Below are 24,073 nucleotides of genomic sequence, written 5' to 3' on the forward strand. Positions count from 1 at the left end.
AATTAGTGTATATGTTATAACCATACACTGCTCTACTAGGATTCTAGCTCCATTTCTGCTTTAATTTTAGAAATCTCTCAGAGCCTCTTCATCAATGATGAGAAAGTGCCTCCAGGCAATGAGAGATTGAGCATACCAATGTGCCAAGCAATCCCTGGCAGCCTTCCACATGCTTAGTGTTCTCATCTATCCAAAGCCAAAAAGTCTCTAGAATAGCAAAATATCAAAATCGAGCCAGTTATTAACAAACTGAATTATATTTTTGAATTTCTGGCTCTAAATCTGCTAACCCAAGAATGAATGCTACTGTATTAGGTCTCTAATTTTATAATAATAGCGTTTATGTAACATTTTAAGGTATACAAAGCACAGAACATGTTATTGTTATCTCATTTACTTACACACTCAGGAGAAGCAGCAATATGGATGAATATGTAAAAATCAGTTAGGCTTGTGACAACAGATCTTATGATTGAAAGCCTGAGACAACTGAGAGGCTGATGCTATGAGGATTGTCCCAGGGAGACAGCAAATATATTATTCTGGTAGTTTCCCCATTTAGAATGATTCCGGTTATGCTATATAAAGTCAGTCATTTCTTCATATTGGCATGCAAAATTTTATATTAACCAACTTTCAATTGTCTTAGTCAACATAAAGTGGTACATGCTTATCTTTATTCATGAAAATTCATTTTGATAATATTTATACTGTCACAGAATTATTTTAAGGAAAAATAGCATGTCAACACTTGTGCTGTAAGTGTGATTTATTAGTATATTTAGTTTTAACATGAGGGACAAATATCTATACAAACACTCTTCAAAGAACAGGATGCACATTCATGATCCAAAAAGAAATCTATATTCATTAGAGCCAAAAAAGTGCAGTAAACATATTAATTCCATTCAATTTCCTGAAAGCTTAATGCAAAAAAATATATATTGAAAAACTGGATTTTAATCTTCCTATATTATAGGATGAAAGTTTTTTTAAAAGACTGAAAAATTCATGTTTCAAAAGGAAAAAATGAGGAAAAGTAACTGTTTGGATTTTTCTCCCACACTGATAATTAGTTCCTTGGGGGGGAAGAAGGGGTCCTGCTTTTTCCCTTTTGTATAGCTTTCCTGGAGATTTATGACAAGGTTATTAAGAACAAATAATAACTTATAGAAAGCCTAGGTGTTCCAACATCATTCATAAATGTTGAGAGAACTAGAGAACGGTCCCTGATGGGAAATTTCTGAGAGTACAAACAAGAAGTGAACAGGCTGAGAAGGCCTTGCTTCCATTTTCACCTTTCCTCATCTCATGCCTGCCCATCTTCAGACACGTGCCAAGCCGTGGCTCAACGCTGCTGCCAGGACTTCCCTGGCCAGCCACCCCTTTCAGCTCGTACAGCTTTTCCTCTCCTATACCTTGACTGACCGGAGTGGAGAGATTTGGAATACGGCTGCTCCCACTGGCGAATGAAGGACCTCCCTCGGCGCTACGACCAGGCCAGCCCTTCTCATGGAGACTCCAGAGCTGTTCCCTACAGAGCCCTGAGACATGCTCCTTCCTTCCTCTAGCTCACAGTCCCTCTCTGCCCCAATGTCTGCCCTCATACCAGGGGGCTTTAATAGGCACAGTGGCTCCCCTGACAAAATCCTAATTTCTGGTGCCTCGATCTCAACATCCAACAACCTGTTCCTCTACTCTGTCCAATTCACACGTAGCAGAGGTCACGCCTCTGATCGTGCTATCGGACATGCATGTGTGTTGCCCTGCTCATGAGCTCCAATCCGCTCTCTCTTCCTTCATCTTCCCCCTGCCTCTCCTCCTCATCAGGACTGCCAGCTCCTCGACTCTTGGGTTCTTTCCTAGGCCACATGGCCTGCCCTGGCTCCCCTCTCTCCTCCTGTCCCCATCTCAGCCCACTGCCTACAAAAATTTATGTTCAATGATATCAACAGGGGCCTGCTTGCGGTGAGGCAATGCTTTCCCACCGCCTGACTGATTCATCGTCCTCTTGTCGCCACAACTTTCCCAAATGTTCTCCATCTCTCCCCCATATACCCCTGGCTCCCCCTTCTCACTCTCTAAAGCTGAGAACCTAGACTTAAATTTCACGGAAAAAACTGGTGCCACATGCCAAGTTTCCTTTTGTTCTTCTCCTCATCTCCTCCCATTTGGATGCCATCTGCCTCTATTGCCTCCTTCACTCATGTCCGCCACAAACTGCTGCAGACTCCTCACCAAGCACAAGGGATCCCAACCAATCTTCTTCAACATCACTCCCCATTTTCTCATTAATCTCTATTCTTTCTTTACTGACTGCTTCTGATGGGTCAAGAAGGATGAGGATGGAGACAGGCCATGTTGGTGGGTGTACATTTCTCAAGAATGCAGCCCCAGATGAGGGAGGGAGAGATAAGAATGATATAATATATATAGGGATGAGGGTGGGTTAGGTGAGGGCTTTTGGGTCATGGAGGAAACCCTGGGCTTTCTTCAAGACTCAGCTCAAATCCTACATTATGCAAGAAGTCTTTCCCAGGCCTAGTCTCCCTGTTCCCTAACCATTAGAGCCTTCCCATGGAGAGTGTCTCCAGTTTACCCTTTGTAATAAGTAAATGTTGGCATGAGAATGTAAGCTTCTTTGTTTTTTCCTTTCTTTTTATCCTCAGCATTCTCTCTTTCAAAAGAGGCAAGTGATTCTGAGTCATTTTTGTCCCACTTAATACTAGAATCCTACCATAATTAAGTGTAATCATACAATGTTTTAAATAGGAAAAAAAAGATCATACAAAAGAAAACAAAGAAACCCTTTAAATTTTAGAAAGAAGCAGTAGAATACAACCTGTACAGGTCATGATGCACAATTAGGTATAAATTGGAATCAAAAGGAATGTGAGAATAAGGAGCACCCTATACAACTAACAATGACACTTTCATGTAATTTCTTTACATTGGTCAGGGCTACTGGTTTTCTTTTCAAAGCATGGTACAATAATTCTGATTAGGTGGATTTTATTAAAAGCATTTTTTCAACACAACAGGTCTATTCTCAGGCCTAAACATAGAAAAAAGTTTTAGGTTTTGCATGTGAGTACTTTAATGAGGTTGTGAGTCACCATCATGTACAAAGAAAACACAAAAAATGTATCTTCTGGACAACTGAATGAAGAGTCTTTTCAAATGGGAATGAAAAGCTCTCTGAAGCTTCCCATTTCAATAGAATGCATACACTTCCAGAATGTGTCTAGTACATGGTATTAGAATTTTCTAATGACATAGCAAGTCCCAGGGTAACTGTGTCTCAACAAGTATTTTCTTGTATCCAAAGATCTTCATATCAATAGGCAGACAGATCAACACAAGACTAAACCAAGTGAACAGAATGAACAGAACACAGAAATTGACTAGCTACTTTTCTAATAAATAAATATGAACATATGGCTACCTGAACTATTTCCTAGAAAACACAAAGAGAGCAGGAACAAAAACTATTTTGATAATATTTATCCATTTTGGGTCAAAAAACATTTGTTTTCTTTAGACAGGACATCTTTCACTGCGCACTACTTCTATGTTATATACTGCAATAAAATATATCTATCAATCATAAAAACACTGTAAGATCCTACATTGATTTATTTAAAACCCTTCCTTTACATCTTAGAATCAATATTGTGTACTGGTTCTAAGGCAGAAGAGCAGTAAGGGCTAGGCAATAGGGGTTAAGTAACTTGCCCCGAGTTGCATAGCTAGGAAGTGTCTGAGGCAAGATTTGAACCCAGATCTCCTCTTCTGCAGGCCTGGCTCTCAATCAACTGAACTACCCAGCTGCCCACCCCCCTAAGATATTACATTTAAGTAAAATTACTGAACTTCTTATGGACTAAAAAATTTCCTTGAACAAGACCCAAAGGAATAAGACATTAAAAAAGGAAATATTTCATCTATTTAAGTGTATATCGGCTTAAGTCTTTAGCAACATAAAAGTTACTAAAGATTCCAAAGAAAAAGAAATAAAAGGGATTTCAAAAGCCCTACTGATTAATAGTCATAGTAACAATAAATTCGTGTCAGTGCTACCACTTAAGTACTTTTATGTATGAAACTGGCTAAAGTCTCATTATTCTAGGACAATTTATTAACATGCAAAAATTTCATATTTCAGTTTTGTATAGTCCAAAAGAATATGAGTTAAGAATTTTGAGAAAGCATCCCTCCAGTAGGTGTGTGTGTGTGTGTGTGTGTGTGTGTGTGTGTGATGGGAAAGTGGCATTGTATTTTGTCTGATCTGATATAAATATTAAAATCTACTTGTTTTTTAACTGCTTTCAAATGTAAAAAATTTATTCTTATTTTCTAAAGAGATCCACAGCTTTTAAGAAAAAGTACTTCATTAAAAAAAAAAACTTACTGACTTTAAAGAACACAGAAATTTCTATTATAGAAAATTCAATATAAAAAAATTTTAAGTTCAAATGAAATTTTTTTGAATGTTTGGAATCTTAAATTAATGTTTACAAATAAACTCCCAAAATAGGTTTTGTGAAGGGGATGGTAGAAGGGGTGAATATAAGGAGTCTATCATTTTTATTCCTGCATGTAGTGATAATAATAAAGATATCTAAGGCTCTGTTATCATCTACTGAGGCAGAACAAACTTGCCTCAAAAATAACTCAGAAATAAAAAAATTAGATGTGATGACTTTTGACAAGAAATCCTGGGGCATGAATAAAATGGTACTGCATGGCAGTAGCACATGTCATTATTATCAGTTAATACTTAGTTTCTTTACGGCTAGCAAGAGGAAGATTCTTTTGGATCTCAGGATATTCATTCAACAAAACACAGTATTCAATCATTCTAAGGGCTTTAAAAAATCCACTGATTTACGTCAATTAAACACCACAAAATCTACCTTATATTCAACTAGAGAGGTTTGAATACACAAAAAGTTAAGAAAGATTAGGCTAACCCATGTCTTCTTTCCTGATACAGTAATTCTACCAATTTTATCTCCTAAAATTACCTGTAGAAAGTATGATGCTCCACACACACTTTCCATAACCTTTTAGCAGCCCGGTGGTTTGGCAGTTTGAACCCAATGGTGCTCTCAAACTGTTCCAGCTAGAATGAATCCACAAAACAAATTAGAATATTTCTTTTAAAAGTTCATCACTGACCAGTACTACCAGGGCTTCTAGGATTCTCTCAGGAGTGATTCGCCTTTCTTGAGAAAGGAAAATGCTGGTTCCCACATACTTAGTAATACTGCACCAGATGGATGTCTCAAGAACTGTAAAATTAATAACTGAATTTTCTATCTTCATAGATATATTAAAAACCTATTCAAATAAGCTTATTATAGGTTCAGTGCCCCCTGGAGTTAGGAATCCTTTTACATAATATTAATACTGTTTTTGCCTATTGATCTCCTTTTTTTTTTACTTACAAGAATGAATTTGGAGAAAGGATTAATATAGTACAAGACCATTTTAGGGAAATGACCAACTATTCATTAGACTTAAATTATTATATGAAAGAAGTCAATTTAAACATCAAGAACTTGTTTACTGTAAAAGCAATTAAAACTGAGAAATACTGAGTTAACTGATTAAAGACACTACGGAAAATAGACTTCACACTGCTTACCTCTGCTGGCCTGACTTTAATGTAGAAGTTACTGCGCTTGTAGGAGATTTTCAGGATTTTAGGCCAGGCAAATCGATTAATTCTCAGTCTGTCCTTATAAATAAGTAGTCCATTAGCACATACGCCCAGCTTGATGTCCACACCTTCTGAGTCCTATCAAACACAAAGTATTAAATGCTGGTTAATAACAAAAGTAATAATAGCCAGTTATTTATTGATATAGTGCTTTACAGTTTGAAGAATGTTATCTCCTTTAGATATATGATCATTTGGTTAACTAGCTCCTTTAAAGCCAAGAATAGAAATGGTGTTTTTATTTTTTTTATAACTCTTACTTTCCATCTTAGAATCAATACTGTGTATTGGTTCCAAGGCAGAAGAGCTGTGAGGGCTAGGCAAAGGAGGTTAAGTGACTTGCCCAGGGTCACACAGCTAGAAAGTGTCTGAGGCCATATTTGATCCCAGGACCTTCCATTCTCCAGGCTTGGCTCTCAATCCACTGGGCTACTTAGCTGTCTCCAGAAATGGTGATTTTATATAGATTTCACTTTTAAATAATAGCAAGAGCAGAAAAATAGATGGAGACAATAGAAAGGACAGCTTATTCTAGAATCTATCCATTTTCAAGGATCATATTTTATGTTTCAAAGGGTTGTTGTAATATGATCTCAATACTTTTCAAGAGGCATATGGTGAATTATTGAACTCCTTTGGAAGGGTTAAGAGGGTAGGAATTAGATTGGGGGAGAGATGAGGTACAAGGAATAGAGTTAGATTTTCTACAGAGAAAGGGTAAAAAGACAAAATGTGTGTTTTGTTGGAATACAAACAAATCTATTGTGGCAGGGTGGCAAAAAAAATATTTGGCAGCCCTGACTGAATTCAGTCATTTTGGTGGGTTTTTGGTATCTTTTTTTAAACCATCAATAAATCATTTTGGCTGACAGGTATAGAATGACCTCAGGATTACATTCTGCAAAAACAATCATTCATTCCAAATGTCCCTTCAAGGCAAGCTGAGAGTTGCAATTTCCCCTAGTGTAATGGAATACCCAAATCTTTCCATGCAGGTCACCCGTAATGCAGTGGTGACATCTACTTGTCATTACAACATTCCTTTGGCTGGCACATTTTAAAGGATCAAAAACTACTCTTGAGTTCACTAATATTGGCTTTCCTCTAAGGCTTTTGTTTGGGAAAAGAAGGTAAGCTGAAATAAATGCAAGTCTTAAAGATTTAAGGGTACCAAGTAAGCTGAGACAAAAATGAGCAATATGGCACAGGTAGCCCACTGACTATTCTAGGATTGTACGAGATACAATATGTACGATACATCATTCATTAATACTTCATAAAGCAATAGAAGATTTAGATTTCATTAGAAAAACATACACTGAACCAAATTACCCAGAGGTATTACATATTCAAAATCAATTAGTGACATAATATATTAATACATGTTCTGTTCCTTACAACATAAAGGCAAAATAAATTGAATCCCAAAACTATCACTAGTCTCGATCTTAATCCAACAAATTAAAATTAATATTTCAACTTGGCCATAAAAATATCTTATGTTTATTTTAAAAATAAATGCAATGGTATAAAATTACATGACTATTGACCGCCAAATGTTTTCCCTTTAATTATACTTCTATAATACATATGTATACTTATAAATATACTCCACAATCCATTTTAAAATGCTTTGGCGGCAGGGGGGTGATTTAACCCATATGGTGTGCTTTTCACTCTTTTCTGGCATAATTTCATCAAGAAGTTCTAGAAATACTAGGAGCAGGGATTAAAGAGAAGACTCTTTGTACAAAGCTACTTACAGGGTCCCAAACCAACTGATTTTCAGGCTGCTAAAAATTACTTGCTAGGACCAGAGAAGCAAGAGGTTATCTATGCAAATATTAAGTCCTTACTCATCCATTAAAGTCCAAATAAAAGTCTACTTCTTCCATGAATCCGTAACTGAGTTTCCTTCAAAATCTTCCTGACACCCTCCCCCCATTACCCATGGAAGCTCTTTGTTCTGCAACTATCTAAAGTATTTTTCAATTTTGTGTTTGCTAGATCACAAGCTCCATAATAGTGAAATTATTATCTTACCTAATCTTTGCATTTCCTCCTAATGTCTAGCACATTATATTGCTATTGTATTTTATTATGTTATATCCATTATGTAATGCCATATTAATATATTGTGCTTAAATTTAGTTAAAATAAAGTGAATGGGGGCAGCTGGGTAGCTCAGTGGATTGAGAGCCAGGCCTAGAAACAGGAGGTCCTAGGTTCAAATCCGGCCTCAGACACTTTCCAGCTGTGTGACCCTGGGCAAGTCACTTGACCCCCACTGCCTACCCTTACCACTCTTCCATCTATGAGTCAATGCACAGAAGTTAAGGGTTTAAAATTAAAAAATAAAGAATAAAGAAAAAAAATAAAGTGAATGAAGAGAGAAATGTGGTCTCATCATATGAAAGTTAATTCTTATGTGAAGGTCAATATTAAACCATTTTCATTCTAGTTCAGTTTAATGAAGCTGTTCAAAGCAAGCTGAATTGATTTCTGATTAAACATTTGTCATTTCTACCAATTCCTTGTGGTCTTATAAATGCTACTATTCTATACTAATGTGACTTTGTTTGGTAAGAACTGTTAACAGAAAAGGGAGTAGAAAAACAGCTTAATGGCAGGGGAGTAATGGAGTCCAAAGCCCTCCAAAGTAGGCATGCTAATAGTCAATTCAAGAAATCTTTTTAAGTACCCTAAATATACTCTTTCCAATTTCTACAAAGTAAGCTGCCCTAACACTTATTTCATAGTAGTCTTCACATACCATATTGACTCAATTAGGTAAAGAGGAGATAAGTATGAGCCCCACCTTCCAGAACAAAAATTTCCAGGGTACTACTGGGGTAATTGGTCTGCTATAAGGTATAGAAATTAAATAGTAATCATGGTTTTTTTTGGATATGTTTTCCATCCTTTGTTTGCCCTTCTTGTCTATTTTAGAGATACTTCTCTTATTTAAAAAAATAAAAAACAACTCCATTAAAGAAAAAAGGTTCTTCCACAGAATTGTGGTTTTAGAATTGGAAAGCACTTTAGATGTCTCTCAAATTGAGGAAAAATCAGGCCCAGAGAGATCACACAACTACTAAAAGTGGTAGAGGAAAGAATCAACCAAGATCATCTGATTCTAAATTTATTCCTCTTTCCATATCACCATGATGCTAATTCACAATATGCAGAGGTTCTTTGGGGAGCACTTACTGATGACTCTTTATGCTTTGACCTCTTATCTAATTGTCAAGTAAAGGTAAGGACTAGAGAAATAGCAAGCACAGGCAGAACTGAGATCAAAGGAACTTACAAAAAAAAAAAAAAAAAAAAAAAAAAAAAAAAAAAAAAAAAAAAACCAGAACAAATGAATCTGGAGGACATTGGTTAAAGAAGAAACAATGGAGGATAGTAGTAGGAATGTAAGAAGAGGATGACTTAGTGGGAAAAAATGATAGAATAAGGGAGAGGAAAGAGGAAAATGATTTGATCTCTTTATATACTATAGCCACTCCAAGAAATAACCAGCCTCACAAAAGTTTCTTCTTTTTTTTCCCACTGTAAGTGTGGAATTGGGGTAAATCAAGGATAACTAAGCACACATCTTGGAAGGGGAATGGAAACCGACCCCATGGAACTCTGAGAGACTTCCATTTGGGAGGGACCAACAGCAAGAGGAGTTTTGGAAGAGGTTTCTCAACTGTAACTTCTCTCGTGACCAGACAAGGAGCTTGGGGGAGGGGGGGGGGGGGGGAAGGGTTGGTTGGCAGGTTTGGCTGGTGGGGTGAATCCTGAGTGAATTAGGTTCCTCTGTAGTTTTATGTGNTGGGGGGGGGGGGGGGGGGGGGAAGGGTTGGTTGGCAGGTTTGGCTGGTGGGGTGAATCCTGAGTGAATTAGGTTCCTCTGTAGTTTTATGTGTGGCTATTGGGGAGACTACAAATACCAACAAAGTAAACATTGAAGACATTGAACAGCAATTCTCCCATTTGGCCAGAGAGTCTGAACTCCTGGGGGAGTGGGCTTGAAGGAAGCAAGGTCCCTTCTCTGATCCTGCCTAAATCCATTGATCCTATTACTTCCCTTTTATATATTAGATAGAAATATGGGATAGGAGACTATAAAGGAAAGAGAGTTAGCTACTATGACCAAGCCAACGAAGAAGTCCAGAGCTGCTCTCTTGGGGAGAAGACATAGTTGATAGAGTAGTTCATTCTTTCCTTCCTTCGTTGATTCTCCTATACCTTTTTCCATGTTCCCTGAATTTAATTTATCCTTTAATAAATCCCTAATAGCTTGATATTTAGAGTCTAGAATAGTTACAGGAGGTGACTGATCTTGGGGCTGAGGGGAAAACCATTACCTGACTCCATCTTGAGGGGTAAAGCTACTTGTACTTAGGGGTTGGGGGAGGCTTGTCTCAACAGGGCTGGCTCTGGGGGTGGGATCCCATCCATTAAGGACAAAACTGAACCCCAACATCTTCCTTCAACATCCCCATTATAGCTTTGCTAGTTTGGGAAGCTCAGTGAGTTTATTCCCTCATAGGTCTTCCGGGGGGGGGGGGGGGGTGGTTAGTGAATAGCTGATCTGGCCCATTGAAAGCTAACAAGGGGGGAGGGTTCTAGATACTCACCCCCCCACACCTTTAAAAACAAAAGCAAAAAAATACAACTAATTGAATTAAAACAGTTAGCACTGTGCCTGGGAAGTATTAAGCACTATTGAAATGTTTACTCCCTTCTCTGCACCCAAATTCTCTAAGGTTGCTAAGATTATTTTAAAGCTCAGATTCTTCATCTCTTCAAATAGAAGCCTGAGGAGTATGGTGCTAGGTTATATGTTACTGAACATAGTTTGTCAAATAGATTTATGTGGCAAAGATGACAGAAGACAGAAATGGAAGTTGTTGTATAAGGATAGATACACTGGGGCCCTGGGTTAAACTATGAAGTAGTACAACCATTAAGGAAAACAATCTGCAATTTATATAAGAAAAATCATTAGTCTCTTTATGTTCTATAACCCAGATATCCACATAAGAGGAAGAAAGGAAAAGGAGGGAGGGAGAGAGAGAAGAAGAGGGGAAAGAGAGAAGGAGGGCCAGAAGAATCAGTTAGTTGGATATCCAGGTTACAGAGCATTTTGTCATTTAGAAATGATTAATATGAAGAATTCAGAGAAAGACAGGAAGACTTGCACAAACTGAAAAAGTCAAGTAAACAAAACCGAGACTAATATCACACAATAAATATAATGATATAAATAAAAACAACATGAAAAAACAGAAAACTGATTAATTATATTTATCAATCTTGGATTCAGAGAACAGACTGATTAAACATCATGGTAAATACTTAGTGGAACATTTAGGGTACAAAATTTAGCTCATGATATCAGAGACAATAACTGTATTTGGATGGTTTTGCTTAACTCTTTTTCTTTGATATAAGAAATGAAGAATTGGAAGTTATATTCAAAAATTTCTTTTTTTTAACATCATAATCATCAACAACTTTTAAAAATAGGTTTACAATACCTTGGCATGATGTAGATCTACACCATACATGGAAAGTCTCTTTGCATTTTCTAAAAATTGAGAATCAGCCTGTGCTGGAGATAAGCCCCTAGGAATCACAAGAAATAATACTATTTTATTGGTGGGGAAAAAATATAAACAAAATATCCAAGATGAAAAACCACTTTTCAACTTCAAAGAAAAATAAATATATAAATCATCTGTTTTCCCTGAACCTTGACCTCTTTTTCTTTATTATGAAATACTAAATATAGTTTTGATTTTTGTTTTGTTTTGTTATGCCTTAATTGCCTGAAGAAATAGGGTTTTAGTATGACCTTAGGGAAAACTAAAACTTCATGAAGTCATCCAAATTCAACTAAACTGATTAATTTTTAAATCTGTCCCAGGTGAACAAATTCTCAATCCTTAATTTTATCACCAAATAAATCATTTGTTCATAAAATTAATCATAGACATCTCTAAGGAAGATCACATTAATTTTTAAATTAAAGAGATAAATAAGTGAAAAAATAAATAAGACTTAGTAAATTATCTAAGATGTTTTTAGTATTAAATGCTCTTTTGAAGCTACTCTGAAAACCAACTGTAATACATATATATATGTATATGTATACATATATATATATATACACACACACACTTGAAAACTCAGAAAAAAATGAAGCTACTATAGAAATGGTCATTATTATCATGAGTATATCTTAAGTGAAACTCAAGATTCAATATAACTTAAACAAAAGCAAGTTATCAATACAAGTTATTCTTTGCGACTGAAATTTGCTTAAAAAAAATCTATCTAGGAGTAAAATAATCTTCAATCTATAGCATTTCTCGTCCTTGAATGGACTTACACCAATATGGGCACTACACCTCCATCAGAGAAGATAACACATTCTTTTGGAATTCTTGTTAATGTACTCTTTTCATAGATCCTCCCCAGAGATCATCCAAATCTGTTGGGAGCCTTCTTATGGGTCTTTTTTTGTATTTTATGGTATTAATGCCAACAGTCAGAGGTTTGTCTATCTGTTGTCCCTCACTCCAAAGAGAAGTCAATCTCCTTTTCCAGTGATAGGTCACTTCCTCATTCCATATTTTTAGGAGAATTAATTTTGGAAATACATAGACCTACTAGTTACACCGAATATGTACCACCTCTCCACTGCCCCCTGTCACCTGTAATTTTGATTCTTCTGAAACTGTGATGTTCTAAGATTCAGAAGCATACTGCATCACTGCAGAAATATTTGCTTTAAAAGGTTTTCCTATCAGGTAGCAACTTGGGATCACTGAACATGCATGCTATGCAAATTCCCAACTGCAATTTAGCTAGACTTCTTCATCCTATTCAATTATCCATTTATAGTGCCTATTTAATACGTGCATATTGCCATTATTGATATACTAATTCAATGGACAGGGCATCCAGCTGCATGTCACAGCAGTTAAGAGAACAGGCCTTTTGAACCAATTTATTATTTAACACATGGATTATTAGGACACATTTCTTAAATAATTATGGATCTCACAGAGAAGGCACTATAACTTTCTGGGAACAAGAGTACAATATATAGTAAATATATAGTACAATACTATCTCATCCACTGTATCTTGGGCCACATCTCTAGGCATCCTGATTTTTGTCTTGCCACTGGACTTTTATGACTGGAAGAAAGAGTGAGTCTGATGACTCCGTACAACTCTGCCTCACTTTAATCTAATTTACAAGTAAGTCACATGATGTACTGGTCTTCTTCAAAAAATGAAGGACAAACAAAAACAATATCATCTGCAAGAATAGGATCATCTGCAGAACTCCACAATCTTCTATAATGACCCCATCTTCCATTTGGCCTATGTGATGGTCATTCTCCATGGGCTGTGATAATACTCTGGTTAGAACTTATCTCCCTCTATCATTCTAACTTAGGTATTATTAATTAAAGACTTGTTAAATACAGGTTCCATTTATCAGAGGCTTTATAAAATCTTAAATGCATGAGAGATGACTTCTTGCTACCGCCTTAAGGTAAATCTATGAACTTAGTTTTAAAATACTTTAGTAGCGATATTTCATTTGTTCCATTTGTAGAGCTATATGTTTTATTTTATGCATTAAAAGCCTTCAAAAGCTTCACTAGCCTGCCAAGAGGAAGTGAGTTTAGGAAAGGACAGTGACAGAAAAAAAGGTGAAGAACCTCTGCTTAAGTATACATTTTACTCTGATTAAAACACATCTATTTTTCTTTTAAAAAATCAGAACAAAGTACAGGGTGGTTTTGTAACATCTATAGTCAAATAAGTAACTGTGAGGATAAGATCTTCTGCAGAACTTAAATAACCTGCATTTTTCCCTTACTCATTTTTATCAAGAATCTGCACTACATATGTAGATCATACCCAGATTTGATAAAAGATGAGAAAGTAGGCATATGGGTTGGAAGTTTTTGTTGTTTTCTCAATTGCCTTTTTTGTGAGGGAGTAAATTTCTCTTCAAATTTATCCTTTGTAAACAATGGTCATGGAGAAGGTAGAACATTTCCCATTATGTGGTTCTTGCTTATGTACATTATGAGTATAGAAATATGCGATGGAAGTGTGCCCAACAAAATGTTGTTTTTGTTGACTTTAGACCTATAATGAAGTCAACATTTTGGCATGCCTCTCCAAGGAGAGCCAGTGAGCCATCTTTCTCTTCAACTATAACTTTGTTTTGTCTTCTGGTTTCATTGGTCACAAGAAAACCATTATGATGTGATTTAGTTCTTCTAAAAGAATACCAATTTGCTAATCACTAGTCAAAGATCTCACATTTGGAGTGTCTATAAGTTAAGTAAATGTTTACTATTTTCCTAAAAGCTTTATGATTCTTACTTAGAGTACCTTGAACTCCATTTTTCACTATTCCACCATCACTTGAAAAGTGGAAGGGTGCCCCAGAATACTAAGGGCTACCATTTGCCCTTGCCATTTCCGAAAGAATTCATCACTTACTGGTATTTCACTGATCCTTGAACTAAGCCTATATCCAATATTACTCAAAGGCTTTTAAAGCATAAGGGAAACTTTAGTTTCTGCCTGAGGTTATAATCTGCTAATAGCAGATTCAAGAACCCAAGGTTACCACCATACAATGAAGTGGCACAAAAGGTCATCGCGCGCGTGTGTGTGTGTGTGTGTGTGTGTGTGTGTGTGTGTGTCTCCCTCTTATATTTCATATACCATATCTATTCCTACCCAAATTGAATGTTCATAATTTATATCTATTAATAAATAATAAAGTACCTAAAACAATACTGTTGAATAAGGATAAATAGAGGATATGTGTAAATGAATAAAGGAAGGAAGCAGTTTTTTAAAAAAATACAAACATTCATGAACATCGTTTCTCCATTCATTATGAGTGGCTATTCTAAAACAGTTGTAGAATGGCTACTCTAAGAAAAAACATAAAAATTCTGTCAAAATATTCCATTTTTCAATATTTAGATGTTAAGCAGATAGGTAAATAAAATTAACCCTAACCATTTTTCTCTCTCCATCACAAAAGTAGACAGACCTGTGAGTTTTGTGCAGCTCTATTACTTTCTCTTCCATCTCCTTAGTTTGATTGGGTGCAAACTGAAATTCACTGATGTAGTCACTGTTGTGCTCCTCTGGGTCATAGTCACCAAGCTCAGCTTGCAATGTATATGAACCAAGGAGAACATGAGTCACAAAAGAACAGGGTAGGCGGCCAGAAGCAATATCCTGTCGAAGTTGAAGGCACAGGAAATATCTATGAGGGGGAAAAAAATATTTAATCACTTATTTTCACAGTAATTACTTATCTTTACACATGATTACATTAAGGACAATGTTCACACCAGAGCTAATATTTTATGACAATAATTCAAATTTACAAAGCTTATACCTAACCGCAAGACTTTTGCATACAGACCGCACAAGTTACTTGTGCATTATATATGCAAAGAATTAACAGAATGCAAACTACAAGATTTGATTATCTAATGTAAATACTACATACATTCTGTTTTTCCAATTAGATGTAAAAAAAATTTAACATTAATTTTTTAAAACTTTTGAATCCCAAATTCTCTCCCTCCCTCTCTTTCTCTCCTTGAGAAGGCAAGCAATCTGACATAGGTTATACAAGTGCAGTCATGCAAAACATTTCTTGAGAGAAAAAACACAGACCAAAACAAATAAGAAAAATAAAAATTTCTGCATTCATATTCCATCAATTCTTTCTTAGGAGATGGAAAGTATTTTTTTATCATAAGTCCTTTGGGATTATCTTAGATCATTATATTGCTGAGAGTAGCTAAGTCATTCACAGTTGATCACTGTACAATATTGTTGTTGCTGTTAATTGGTTCTGGTCTAGCTCACTTCACTTTGCATCAGTTCATCTAAATCAGTGGTTCCCAAACTTTTTTGGCCTACCTCCCCCTTTCCAGAAAAAATATTACTTATCCCCCTGGAAATTAATTTTTAAAAAATTAAATAGCAATTAATAGGAAAGATAAATGCACCTGTGGCCATCACTGTCCCCCCCTGGATCACTGCAGCACCCACCAGGGGGCGGTGGTGCCCACTTTGGGAATCACTGATGTAAAGTCTTCCCAGACTTTTCTGAAACCATCCTGCTCATCATTTCTTATTGATACTATGTTACATATGTGAAATATCTTTGTATGGCTTACCCACCATCACCTTTGGTTGAATCGTAAGTGCATTTAGTCCAGTCCCTAAAGACCTAAACACTTTGACCCTGGCTCAATTCCCTCTTATTAAAAGAGGAAACACTTTGCCAACACTGTCCTCTGATTAGCACAGTTACACCTCCTACTCTCCTGGTCACAGTAAATTCACTAACATCTCTCAAGTACCAGCTTCTGTCCTTTATTAACTCTTTCCATTCAATGTAATCTTCCTACTCCCCCCCATTCCTTTCCTCCTCAGCCTTCTGAAAAAGCCTTCTCTCCTCCCAGGAAAGATAAAATGGTTGATCTCCTTTTTTATCTTCCTCCCATCTTCTTGTACTAACAGAAACTTCATTGTCTCTAAGACTTTCTCCAGTACTCACTGTTTTATATTTCACATTCCTGGTATATTGTATAAAAGGAGAAGTTGGCATGTGTCCCTCACAAGCTCTTTTAGATTTTCCCCCAAGTCACCCTGTCCTCTACATAATCCAATACAAAACCTAAGAGCTGTGAATGACTGGTCTCCATCAACTCACTCCTTGAGAAAAGAACACCTGACTCAATTTCTCTTTCTCTAACATAGTTTCTACCCTTGTAATGAAAAACTATACTGATATATATCAATGTAAACTCAATAAGTACCCTCAAAGCACCCTGGTCTCGAATTCAACCACTTCAATGTTGCATAGCAAAACACTTATTCTTTGATTCAACACAATTAGCATTCACTAAATATCTTATAGGTAACAAAGCATTTGGTAAGCATTGGGAATAAAATGCCTCAAAACAAAAACAGACACTGTTCTCTAAAATATTCCCAAAAGGGATAAAATATACACGTTGATAAGTAAATAGGACTTAAAGTAAAGTAAGAGAGAACATCAGGAACACTACTCCCTCATCCTAGGAGGGAGCACCAGGAAAAATCTTAGTGCAGGAGGTGACACCTGAATTGTGCTTTGAAAGGAAGCTAGAAATTCCAAGATGCACTCAGATGAAATAAGAAGAACATTCCAAACACTGAGGAGGGCTCAGTTCTGTAAAAGCACCAAGGCAGGAAATGGGTTTTCAAGTATAAGAAACAGCTAGCCAGTGTGACTGCAACAGAGAGTACATGAGGGGGAATAAAATAAAATAAGAATGGGAAAGTAGGTAGCAGCAATACTGAAGAGGGCTTTAAATGCTCCAAAGAGGAGTTTCTATTTTATTCTACAGGTAATGGTAAGCCATTGAAGCCATTTGAATAGAGCTATAGTAGGGTCACATAACACCTGTGAAAGCTGGACTGTCTAAAAGGCCAGAGACTGGAAACACAAAAGCCAAGAGGGCTTTGCAAGATTTAAACTAGGGTTGAGTCTGTGTCAGTAGAGAAGAGATGAAGATCAAAGTGAAAGTTACTGTGGAGGCACAACAGAGAAGATTTAGCACATGGCTCATATTGAAGGGGGGGGGGGGGGGGGAAGCGTGCAGCTGGGTAGCTCAGTGGATTAAGAGCCAGGCCTAGAAATGGGAGGTCCTAGGTTCAAATCTGGCCTCAGACACTTCCCAGCTGTGTGACCCTGGGCAAGTCACTTGACCCCCATTGCCCACCCTTACCGCTCTTCCACCTATGAGCCAATACACAAAAGTTAAGGGTTTAAAAAAAAAAATTAAAAAAAAAAATATTGAGGTGAGGGAGAGGATAAAGGATGACATCAGCCTTCAGACAAACTATAACTGAAAAGATAACTGTGAACTTCAGCAGAAATAAAGGAGTGTAGAAATGGGATATGTTTTAGAAGTGAATATGAGTTCCATCTTGGATATGGGCAAGTCCAAGAAGCCTGTAGAACACCCTGGTGGAAATGTCCAGCAAGCAGTTCATAATAAGAGCAATTCAGGAAAGATCGAATTCTGCCCTGTATCATCAATCAATAAACATTTATTAAGCATCTACTCTTTGCCTAGAACTAAGAATATGAAAAGAGGCAAAAGACAGTCTTTGCCTCCAAGAAGCTTAAATTTATTTTACTACTGCTACCAGATTGAAAACAGATACCTCCTTTCTTCTTCTTCCTCAATTTCTTTTTCAATTTTTCATAAACTTTTATTCTAGTTAAATAAGTGGAACTCAAAGCAATTGTAAGATGTTTGGCAATGAAAATGTCATTAATACAGTTTAATTAAAACTTAAATTGTATTTATGCTATGTAGTACAGGCAGGAACTAACAAAAATAAAAAACACACCTTGAAAAGAATCAAATTCTGAAATACTCTGGGCATGTAAAAATGGCACAACATCATACACAAAAATAATGTAGTGGTCCAATGATCCTCAATATTCATGGTGGATCAATAAATATTTTTGAATAAAATAATATTTGAGTTATACCATTTATTTTTGTTATCCTAAACTGCTGTTCCTTTTCTGATTGATGCTATATATTTTCCATTCATTGCAAGATTTTTCCCCTCAAGGAGAAATGATATTAGTGGCACTAAAGTTTGTTATTGCTATTTCAAGACTTTCAATCCTTTGTATTTTTCCTATTCCTTTGTGATTTCTAAGAATGCCTTCACATTCACAATCATGGATCATCTCCTTCAATTCTACACTTCTACATTTATTCCATTATTTCCTTCTATACAGTTTTCAGATGTATTCTTTCCCCTCATTTCTCACAAATCATTCATTCATCCATTCAATAAGCAGTTATTAAACACCAATTAGATGCCAAGGCACAGCTCCAGGTTGCATGCAAAGGAAAGGAAACTGGAGATGGAATGTTGCATCAAGCAGGCCAATCCAAACATTTGTCTGGGCCATAAAAATTTCACACAGATGAAATTACATCTCTTAAGATCTGAATAGGCAGTCACCCTCCCCCATGACCCCACCTTCATAAAAGCCTTCTAAATGGCTGGATTCTGTACATGTGCAACCTGTCATCCCAAACCTGTAAAAATTCATTGAATTTAATCAGGTGTTTGCTCCAGAAAGAACTGAGGGGAGAGGGGTGTTCAGTCCCTGCGGCCTAGGAAGACCAGCATATACAAAGCACAGAGAAGGGGTGCAGCCAGATCGAGGGAGGACACTGCCCAACAAACTCCTTCCAGGGCTGCAGACGCTGCCCAGAACGCAGGCTTTGGGTGTCCCAAGTAGGGTTATAACTCTTCTGATTTCTGACAGGGCGGCCTTTCAAGCCCATTTACATCAAGACCCAAAGCACTTACCGATCCTATAAAATAACTACAACTGAGAGATTTTAATCCCCCAACAATTTACAGCAGGGAGTGTGCGTGTCTACAGAGCCCTAATGAAGGCTATTATTTGAAAGCGCTCTTGCTTAGAAACAGTGAATTGTAGGCATGGCAGGGTGTCCAAGTCAGGCTTCCAACAGCTTCCTACGCAGTTAAGAAAGCCTTTATTTACTAGCTGAAGCCAATGCAGATCAGAGCGTGATTAGTAATGGTGTGTCTCCTCCCTCTTCAGGGACAAGCCTGGGAAGTCGAGAGACACGTGTAGCCTTGAGGGCCGCCTCGGAGAGGGAGCTGCATCCTCAGTGAGTACCACAACACGGGCAAAGTCTGAGGCAGGAAGAGCCCTGAGCAAGCTGTGTCACATGAATATACAGTGGATTGATGAAGCTATCTTATTTCCGAGGCCTATAGGCAAAGGAAAGTGAGAAAGCAATTATTTTTACAAGACCAGCTCTCTCTTTTCCATGAGAAAAGTCTCCAAAAAAACAGACTTAAACACACATACGCACCTATAGCATACACAACTAGAAGAGGAACTCTCCCACTAGCCAAGACTAAGAAAATGCTGCCACCATTTTCTTGTAGGGAGACAGAGAGAGAGGGAGGGAGGGATGGAGGGTGGGAGAGTACGCCCAATGCACCTGTCCTGTGAGCCTCAACTGAGCACTTTACCAGCACCAGACAGTTCAGGAAGAGAGTCCTCATTGGGAATTCCTACTGTGAGTGTGTGTGTGAGAATAATTTAAGGTATATGTGAGACAGGGAGAGAATCAGTGTAATATATTAAAAGCACCTTAAAAAACTCCAAGTCTCCTATTAATCATCTACTACTTTTAATCTACTCCTTTATCAGATTACCACACTGCTAAGGAAAGCCTCGCTGGGTGCCACCTTCCTCAGCCTCCTCTTCCCTCTGAGCACAAGGCTGAAGGAGGGAACTCTGGCCCCCTCCCAATGCCTTCCCTTAGACAGGGCACGAGCCGGTCGTCCAGCTCCCTCCATCCTCACCAGCCCTTCGGTTGGGTTTCAGTTCCACCAGACAAAATACCTGTTCTCTCTCCCCCATCTAAGTCCAAAGGACTTCTCCCCATCCTTATTTTCATTACCACTCCCACCACCACTACTACTAGAGTAGGAAAGGCTATATATGTGATATAGTGTGTACTACGATATTCTTCTACTATTGCTGCTGCTGCTACTATTATTACTCCTCCTACTTCTACTACTATTACTACCTACTTCTACTGCTGCTGCCGCTGCCACCACTACCAAAAGACTTCACCTAACTAACTCTTGTTTTTATTGGATGGGAGGAAAAATTACTTTAAGGCATATCAGAATAGATTTATCTTTTTTTTCTTTAAAGTCTCTCAATAAAGTGCTATTCTCAGTGTATAACTCACAGCAAGTAGTAAATAAATGTTTATTATTAAATTGACCTGAAAAGGAAAAATGTTGTGATATGGCTGCTGTTCTGTAGTTTCAGTCATATGTGATTCTGTGATCCTATTTGGGACTGAAGTGGTTTGTCATTTCCTTCTACATCACTTTACAGATGAGGAAAGTGAGGCAAACAGAGGCAAATGACTTACCCAGGGACACCCAGCTAATAAATGTCTGAGGCCAGATTTGAACTCAGGAAGATGTATCTTCCTGACTTCAGAACTAGCACTCTATCCACTGTGCCACCTAGCTACCTAACACTAAGAATAAGAAACAAAATTGTCTCTAAATGAAGCAAAACTCAGAAAATTCAAACCGAAAAAAAAAAAATGTAGGTTCGAACTGTTAGGGATTTCAGCCATTAAATAATAATAAATTCAGGGTCACTCCTGAAATCTATCCCCCTATATCTAGGGGGTTCCTGGGACTCTATGTTAAGAAGCCCTAGATCAAAGATTACATCCAATATTTACAAGATTACAGCAAAATAAAAGAAAAAAGGCTTTAGATGCCTTTTGTAGTCCAATCACCTCATTTTATTAAAATAAACAAACCCAGGAATGTGAATTCATTTACCTCACAATAGCTAGTAATTGAGTCAGAATTCAAACACAGGCTCCAACTCTAAATCCCATACTTTTTTTCTACCATACAAAACAAGGTATACTTGCTTTATGGAATTTTTAAGATGCTTAATATGGCACAAAAGTTAGAATAAGTTTACCAGAAAAAGAAATAACAACAGAAAGGAAAGGAATGGTTACTTTTGAAAGTCAAGGGATCTATTCTAATTCCCATTCTTTCATTATTATTCTCTTAAGCTACTGAAAAATGATGAGAATCCACCTACTGATAAAAATTGCTAGAAAAATAAATTTTACAACCTTTGGCCACCATCTTGTCAAGTTGCAAACAGAAGATTAAGAAAAGAGTTAATTATTGGGACTTGAGCAATCATCAGAGAAGAATAGCTGGTCTCTCAGCCTCTGAATAATCATACCACAGACATCTATGTGACTGAACCTCTCCATTTGTTTTCCTTTCTATAGGATTTTAAAAAAATAAATAATTGAACCATTCCTGGGCTATTACATGCTACTAGAATGTAGGCAAGAATATATCAATTTTTCAAAAAGTCACTTGCATTATAAAAAACTGAACCTTAGGATCCGACTCTTGATTAAAAGTCTGGCAAAAGAAACCACACAGGGGACAGCTGGGTAGCTCAGTGGATTGAGAGTTAGGCCTAGAGACAGGAGGTCCTAGGTTCAAATCCAGCCTCAGACACTTCCCAGCTGTGTGACCCTGGGCAAGTCACTTGACCCCCATTGCCCACCTTTTTACCACCAAGGAGCCAAAACACAGAAGTTAAGGGTTTTAAAAAAAAAAAAAGAAAGAAAAAAAGAAACCACATTATCAGCAACATCATCTCTGAATATTAATGAACAATAATACTATAATACTATGTAGCAAAGGAAAGAATAAAGTATAGTTATGAAAAAAGGAAAAGTTGTTTTCTAAGGTCTCAAGATGTTATTTTTTATGTTCAAAGAAATCTCTTCATAAAAGGGATAAAAGGTTGTCTTTTTAAAATTTCTCCTGAAAAGATTCCCATTTCTCTAAAGCACAGAATTGAACACTGTTATTCTTTTAGTTTGAAAGTGAAATTTATTCAAAAAGCTAGTACCTGGTGATGTCTTCGGTCAGTTGGGAAGGATCAGGAGGATAAAATTTCACATTAAAGGTGAATATCCAAGGAAGATCTGTAATGATTAAATAACAAGTTTATTCACAATGTAAACAAAATGACAAACTTCCTTTCATGACTTCTAAAGAAAAAAGGCAAACATTCTCTTTAAAAATAGTCAGTTCTCAATACAATTTTTAAAAATGTAGCCAAAATATAAGAATCATTTACAAAAATGTTCAAACAAGAAACAACAGTAATGCATGGAATAATCTCATTAATAACTGTGTTAGGTGACTACTAATGTGTGTCAGGCATAGATTTAAGTACCTTCTTGTGTAAGACATTAATTTATTAAGTACCTTCTGTGTGTGTGTCAGGCACTGGAAATACAAAGAAAAGCAAAGAAAATAAGAAGTCTGTTTTCAAAGAACTCAGTCCAATTGGGGAGATAAAATGGAAATAAGTAGATACACAAACAGATGTGTGTACTTACACTCATGCATATAGACACACATGCATAAACATGTATATACATATATCCAGACGGATCATCTATCTATCCATCCATCCATCCACTCATCCATCCATCCACCTATCCATTCATCCCATCTACCTACCTATCTATCTATCCATGTATCTATTTTTGCATCAATCCATCCACCCATCTGATTTTAGTTGGGATTTGAAAGAAGCCAAGGAGATCTGGTGATTCAGATGAAAGAGAGAACTCTAGGTATGAGAAAATGTCCATATTTGGAAAATGGTGTTTCTCATGTAAGGAAGAGCCAGGAGGCCAGACCTATATCAGAAAATGCAGTATTGTAGAAGGCAGTTATATAAGATGACTGGAAACTTAGGAAGGGGTGACATTATGAAGTACATGACTATAGCCAAGACCAGTGGTTCCCAAATTTTTGGCCTACCACTCCCCCCTTTCCAGAAAAAATATTACTTAGCGCCCCCGTCACATACTATCACCACCCCCTTAGAGTTATTCGCCACCACCCCCAAATGCACCTGTGGCCATCATCGCCCCCCCCCCCGATCGCTGCAGCACCCACCAGGGGTCGGTGGTGCCCACTTTGGGAATCACTAGCCAAGATCATGAAGGACAAGAGAGGAAGGTGCTACAATTCATGGAAAACTAACAGTGGCTGGCCACCACTTGGACCAACTTTAGATAGTCGATTTCTTACATTTTTAAAGTCCACATGAAAGAAAGGAATCACAAACTATGTCATAAAGACAAAGAGTGAGGGGTCAAGTCCTGAATTTGGATATCATTTGTGATAGTTTCTTTACCTCTTAATATCTCTACAGTAAATAGATATTCAAAAACATCCCACTGATATTAAGAATTGTGCTCAAGGGCTAGATGATTTTCCTTTATGGGGGGAAAAAATTCCACTGCAGTGTCTATGTGAGGCCCATCCAAGAACTTTAGCTGAGGGTATTTGGATAAAAGGAATCCCTTCAATCTTCCCTTATTCAATCTATTTCCTCTGCCCTCCACTGTCCATCCTCCCACACTCCCAAGGTTAACATCAAAGACAACTTGAAGAGTAAAGGAAATTAAAACAGGCAGTAAGTGGGGGGAGGAGAAACATTTACACTCCTTTCATCCTGATAGTAGGAGCTTCCTGATGTCATGCTGGAATGAATTATTGGTGTTAGGGTGGATGGTAGGCATAGACAGAAACTCACAGAGATTTATCTGCATAAAGATAG

The 24,073-nt window shown here is 37.1% G+C and overlaps 1 protein-coding gene across 1 annotated transcript in view; it reads right to left on the minus strand.

The window, feature by feature from the left end:
* EPB41L2 (erythrocyte membrane protein band 4.1 like 2) overlaps positions 1–24,073 on the minus strand; it is a 268,113-nt gene that overhangs the window by 58,101 nt on the left and 185,939 nt on the right. Inside the window, exons 5-9 of the mRNA XM_044675431.1 lie at positions 22,343–22,418; positions 14,822–15,040; positions 11,260–11,347; positions 5,651–5,803; positions 5,028–5,125 (exon numbers count right to left, since the gene is read on the minus strand). Coding sequence (XP_044531366.1) covers positions 5,028–5,125; positions 5,651–5,803; positions 11,260–11,347; positions 14,822–15,040; positions 22,343–22,418 — 634 coding nt within the window. The remainder of the gene's footprint in view (positions 1–5,027; positions 5,126–5,650; positions 5,804–11,259; positions 11,348–14,821; positions 15,041–22,342; positions 22,419–24,073) is intronic.

Source organism: Gracilinanus agilis, chromosome 4 (assembly GCF_016433145.1).
Source record: "Gracilinanus agilis isolate LMUSP501 chromosome 4, AgileGrace, whole genome shotgun sequence".
Taxonomy (NCBI): Eukaryota; Metazoa; Chordata; class Mammalia; order Didelphimorphia; family Didelphidae; genus Gracilinanus; species Gracilinanus agilis.